This window comes from Notolabrus celidotus, unplaced genomic scaffold, assembly GCF_009762535.1.
Source record: "Notolabrus celidotus isolate fNotCel1 unplaced genomic scaffold, fNotCel1.pri scaffold_279_arrow_ctg1, whole genome shotgun sequence".
NCBI classification, from domain to species: domain Eukaryota; kingdom Metazoa; phylum Chordata; class Actinopteri; order Labriformes; family Labridae; genus Notolabrus; species Notolabrus celidotus.
In genome coordinates, this window is record NW_023260119.1 from 48,802 (window position 1) to 54,801 (window position 6,000).

Below are 6,000 nucleotides of genomic sequence, written 5' to 3' on the forward strand. Positions count from 1 at the left end.
GCACCAGCTGCACCCACAACATCAATTTCAGAGTGATTCTCCTCAGCTCATTCAATTTAAGATTCCAGTTTCCCTTGGAGTGACCATTAGGTCTGTTTCAATATGTTCTATGCTTGTTTGGGTGTTAAGTGGTTGTGTCATTCACCCCATGTACAGAGGCTAGTGTGGTTAGTTTCTCCTCCCTATGGACCGACACCATTGTGTTGACAAAGTTGGCCTCAGGAGTCCCGCCTCTTCTTGATTTTGATTGGTAGGCGATAAAGGAGTGTCTTTGAGGAGTGTGTCTGTGTTTTAAAACTTGAACTATTTTCAACTTGATGTCACGTTCACACCAATCCTGAACAATTGCTTAATTTGCCCGTGCAAGCACGCCCATATGTCTTGTGTTCAGTCGCTTGATTCGTGCAAAATACCTCCCTCTGTGCGCGTGTCTGTCCTTCACATTAGTGTGAGTGATTCACTTGTATTTGTTGTGAATGAGGTTTTGTTTAGAAAGCATGCCAGTGGACACAGGCCCTGCAAGCATTGGAGATTCTGAGCATGATTTCAGAGGAACTGGTTGCTGTGTGAAGACATTGACTGGTATGATCCTGATCCTGTTAATGCAGGAACAAGGTAACTGAGCAACCTGTGTGGGTCCCCTGAGAGGAGCCGGTTAGCCTTTGAAGTCGAGGTGAAGCTCGGAGAGATTCCTCGGCAGCAGCAGGAGAGATTTACACACACCCCGACCCGGCCTGCCTGTCAGCTTCCTTTTCCTCCCTTCATCTGAACTGACTCTCTGCATGACGTTCCCAGAACACAAACACACCTCTGTACACAGAGTGCTGTGGAGCCGGGTCTCACCCGAGCTCGTGTCACAGGACTGCAGAGTCTGGTCTAGACCGGCGTTTTCTCACCTCCTCCTCTTCTTCTGTCCGGCTCGATATTCCATCTCAACTCTGCTGGCTGAGTCTCAGTCTGTGGGCTTCTTCCTGTGTCTGTCTCTGACTTCACTGCTGTTTGCTTTTCTGCACATTGTGTGTGTCTCACATTCATCCCCTCCAGAAGAAGAGACTTTATTATCTAATGATATATAAATATATACATCTGAAGTTATATCTTTGGGCTTTTTATGCCTTTGATTGATAGGACAGCTGAAGAGAGACAGGAACTGTGGGGAGTAGAGAGCGGGGGAAGACATGCAGGAAATGGGAGTCCAACAGGCGACCTCTGCAATGACTGTAGCCTCTGTATGTGGGGCGCTGAGACCACTAGGACACCAGCGCCCCACCTAATGATATTTAAAGTACAGTTTATTTAATGTGGTTGGTAAACTCCCTGACTTAAATCTACCAACCTCACAGTTTTATTGTGTCAAACTCATAGACTGTATGAAATATGGACGTAGTATCCGTGACGTCACCCCTCTGTTTCTGAAGAGCTGTTTTGAGGCCAATTGGCGGCGGCAGCCATATTGCTGCTGTGGAGCCAGTGTGACGTAAAGAGGCGGAGCTTGAGCCTCCTAGCCAACCTCCTCCTCTCCTCATCCATGTTGTCTCTCTGGTCCTCTGAAAACCTCTGACCTGTTGACTCCAGGCCTGGCTCCGCTCATCATGACTTTGGTTTGTTGTTGTAGTTAAGTGAAATACGATCTGGTGATAACACAGAGTCTTTTATTCTGAAAATTAACCGGATGTTTTCATTTTGTTTTGGTGAAACCTGACTTCCTGTCCCGCTCAGTCTGCTCTGTTGAGATTGATGCGTCGTGCTCCGGCATCCTCTTCCTCAAGTCTTGTGTATCTGATCCGGAGGGCTCAGACCTGCCGGATCAGAGACGCAGCCGGAACGCAACAGAGTGGATCCAGTGGAAGTTAACACATTGACTAGAATAGGAACCTATCAGATCCGGAGCTGAGACGGATCAGAGATGGATCTGGTTGAATTTGACCATCACTGTGACTTGTTGTAAATTAAGAAATCTGTACTAAAAAACTAAACCCCCCACCCCAGCACTTTGTGTTACAATGTCATTGTATGAAAAGCGCTTTATAAATAAAGTCTGATTGGTTGATTGTATTACAGCCTGACGTCCCTCTGGATCTTCACAGTTCATGGTCGCCCCAGCAGCAGTGAAGTGACTCAGATCTGTTCAGGTTTTGTAAAGCTAGAATCCAGCAGCTCCTCATTGTACTTGTATTTTATCCTCCTTCCATCACTCTGCATGATGTAAGAGGGAAATGGCCGCTGAGTGACTGCAGTGAATAAAACAAACAGACGAAAGTGATCGATGAAGATCAAGGACAGAAGCTCTGAGCCGCCGAAATCTGCTCCAGCCACCCTCGTGTACAAACTCATTAAAGGAGTCATAAAAGCAACTAATGAAAATCATGACCGGTATCATTACAAGCCCTCTGGTGTCCTCTCGCCTTCTCCTGCGCGAGCGGGAGAATAAAGGCGGCTAAATTAATGTCCTCACCAATAATGTTACAAAACCAGCGCCGTCCCTTTAAGTCGTATCTGTTCTCCTCTGTGTGTGTGAAGCCAGCTAAATTAAAGTTCAAGCCAATATAGTTACGTAAGCGCTAACACTCTCTGCTCCTCTGTGTGCTTCTGTCGTTTTCAGGATGACAACTCCATGTTCTTTCAGTTCGGCCCCTCCATCGAGCAGCAGGCGTCCGTCATGCTGAACATCATGGAGGAGTACGACTGGTACATCTTCTCCATTGTCACCACGTACTACCCCGGCTACCAGGACTTTGTCACCAAGGTAAACCCGCTCAGCTGAGACCACATGACAGAAATTGAGGAGGGGAAAGATCCCATTTAAAACTCTACAGCCCTGCAGCTGATAAATAAGTGAATGGGGATTCAGTTGTTACAGCAACCCAGACATAAGTACAATGAAGAGGAAGTTTCAATAAGTACAATAAAATAAAATAAAATGAGATAAAAAAAAAAAAGATAAGTAAAAATAAAGATAATGATCTCATCTTCAGGTCCTCCTCGACACGTACTTTAAGAATTTTGAAGCTCCTGTGTGGAGTTTCTAAGAGGTTATGAAACATACTCAAAATTAATACAATGTCTCATTATGAGCTACAAAAGCAAAAAAAAACATCATTATAAAAAGGTTAATGTTTTCCTTAGAGTTCATTTTGTATCCCACAAACAGCCACCAGGGTGGTAGGTGTTAAAGGTGACATATTCTGCTCTTCTTCATCAACATATATTGGTCTAAGAGGTCCCAAAAACATGTCTTTAAAGTTTATGCTCAAAAAAACACTTTGAAATCAGATATTGGTCTGCCTGAAAAACACTCTTCTTCAGCCCTGCTCAGAACAGGCTGTTTTCTCTCTGACCACGCCCCCTCAGGAAGTGGGTGTGGCCTCGGCTGTCCAGCACGTTGATCTAATGTTTACATGTTGGCTGAATATACACGGCTGCTCACAGACCCGCGTTACTTCAACCCTCTGAATCTGATCCAGAATCTGATCCTGATGGAGAGGCGCCTGCAGCAGGACCTTTCTGAACCATTGGTCACAGATTTAATGTTTCTTGTTGTTTTATTTGTCAGTATGTAGACGTGTGTCTTGGTACACAGCTACCAACATGTAGCTATGTGGCTATGCTAACTAGCGCTAGCACTTTTCCATGCAAACTAAAAATCATCCACTAGATCTTCAAATCTGCAGACGTGGGGAGTAAAACCAACCTCTGCCAGAAGGTGACATATCATGCAAAATCCACTTTTTAATGGTTCTCTACCTGAAATCTGTGTCCCTGTCTACAAACCCCCTGAAAAGTAAAAGACTCCATTCTGCCCCTGTTCTGATTTCTCCACCTTTCTGTAAATGTGTGCTGAAACCAGCCGTTTCAGTTTTCAGTGTTTGTCATACGTCACAACGCCATCCGGTCTGTAACAGGAAGTCAGAGCTCGGAGCTTGTTCAGCCCATAGACTGTATAAAATACAACTCAACCCCTCCTCCGTTTTTCATTCCCTGCACACATGTGTGCTAACAAGGAGCTTAGGAGGGAGGCATGCTAGTTGTAGGCTGTCTTAATAAACACAAAGGTCGCTTTGACTCCCCACGTCTGCAGATTTGAAGATCTAGTGGATGATTTTTCAGTTTTCATGGAAAAGTGCTAGCGCTAGTTAGCATAGCCACATAGCTACATGTTTGTAGCTGTGTACCAAGACACACGTCGACATGCTGACAAATAAAACAACAAGAAACACTAAATCTGTGACCAATGGTTCAGAAAGGTCCTGCTGCAGGCGCCTCTCCGTCAGGATCAGATTCTGGATCAGATTCAGAGGGTTGAAGTAACGCGGGTCTGTGAGTAGCCAACATGTAAACATTAGATCAACGTGCTGGAGAGCCGAGGAGGCCACACCCACTTCCTGAGGGGGCGTGGTCAGAGAGCTCATTCTCATTTAAAGGCACAGACACAGAAAACAGCCTGTTCTGAGCAGGGCTGAAAAAGAGGGGTTTACAGGCAGACCAGAATCTGATTTCAAAGTGTTTTCATGAGCATAAACTTTAAAGACATGTTTTGGACCTCTTAGACCAATATAAGCTGCCTGAAACAGACATTTTTTCAGCCATAAGTAAAGCATTCATTAGACTCATTTCAAGTGATGTCAAAATGAAATCAGATCTCTCATAGCAGTTTAAAATAAAGATTAGATACTGAGATTGTGGAATAAAACATCTTTAAATGGGGATGGGTGTTCTTAATCAGCTTTATATGCATATATTTTTTCTTGTTTGTACAGTTTTCTTTTTTCCTTCCTTTGCTTTTTATACAATCTTAATTTAGTATTAGTTTATGTATTATGAGTGCTCATAATATTCTTATTTTTAAGCCCATCTGTCGTACGGGGAACGGCGTGCCTTTAACACCTACGGGACAAAAGATTATTTATGTAGAGGCGACTTAACAGATTAAAAATAAGTGACATTTCTTCTATATTTATGCCATTAAATGACAACAGTGATGTGAGTGTGTTTGTGTGGAAGCAGACTCCCTCACCAGTCTCTCTCCTCCTCTGTTCGCTCCAGATCCGTAGCACCATCGAGAACAGCTTCGTGGGCTGGGAGCTGGAGGAGGTTCTGCTGCTCGACATGTCCGTGGACGACGGAGATTCCAAAATTCAAAACCAGCTGAAGAAGCTCCAGAGCCCCGTCATCCTCCTCTACTGCACAAAAGAAGAGGCCAACACCATCTTCGAGGTCTCTCACTCCGTCGGCATCACCGGCTACGGCTACACCTGGATCGCGCCCTCGCTGGTGGCCGGAGACACTATAGTAGTGCCTGCAGAGTTCCCCACAGGTAGGGAGCTGTGCTGCGACTGAAAGGGTACTTAAAGACGGGTCCCAGAGGCCCACTTGTAAGATTTCCACTGTGTCACGGGTCCAGGCAGGTTGGATTAAGCCAGTCATAATTGAAGTGTAGAAACTCCAGAACTGCATACACTAAACTACTTTAAAAGGATTAATTTAATCCGTTAAAATCTGCTGCTAGCTTGATGTGACGTTTTCAGATGGTTCAGTTTTGTGGTTCGTACCTCTCTTTGACCTTCTGTTCACGACGGCCAGCCGCTTCTCTCAGCTTTAAAGACACATTTAAATATTATTCTCAGTCCATTCATCCTTTAGAGCAGGGCTTCCCAAGCTTTTCAGCCCCCAAAATATAGATGCCAAAGTCTTGTGACCCCAACTGTCCCTTTAAGTGATTTAATGTGGCTTCATTTAGCTGGTCTGCAGAAAGTGACCCTACCTAACCTGCTGCTACTGATGCTTTAGATAATTCACTGTTCATTAACTCTAAACTTAGGAGACATCTGGAAACATAGAAAGGCAGAACACTCATTACATTTTATATTATCAGGGTTTTATTTCAAGTTTAGCTAATATTTCTGTCAGTTTATTTACTGTAAATTGGTAAAATGTAATATTTTGCTCATTCAACTTTTTTTATTGCACTTTTTTCTGTATTTATTTGTTCACTACAAGTTA

The 6,000-nt window shown here is 44.1% G+C and overlaps 1 protein-coding gene across 1 annotated transcript; it reads left to right on the forward strand.

The window, feature by feature from the left end:
* The first annotated feature begins 1,178 nt into the window (after positions 1–1,178).
* Positions 1,179–5,677, forward strand: LOC117809429 (glutamate receptor ionotropic, NMDA 2B-like). The gene is made up of 3 exons (XM_034678978.1): positions 1,179–1,229; positions 2,603–2,746; positions 5,044–5,677. Exons 1-3 carry the CDS (start codon positions 1,179–1,181, stop codon positions 5,335–5,337), a joined length of 489 nt encoding a protein of 162 aa, XP_034534869.1. The 3' UTR covers positions 5,338–5,677.
* The last annotated feature ends 323 nt before the right edge of the window (positions 5,678–6,000 follow it).

Coding starts and splice junctions, on each gene's coding strand:
- LOC117809429 (XM_034678978.1), top strand. CDS start 1,179: ATGCAGGAAATGGGAGTCCAACAGGCGACCTCTGCAATGACTGTAGCC. Junction 1,230..2,602: donor CTGCAATGACTGTAGCCTCT/GTATGTGGGGCG, acceptor TGTCGTTTTCAG/GATGACAACTCCATGTTCTT. Junction 2,747..5,043: donor ACCAGGACTTTGTCACCAAG/GTAAACCCGCTC, acceptor TGTTCGCTCCAG/ATCCGTAGCACCATCGAGAA.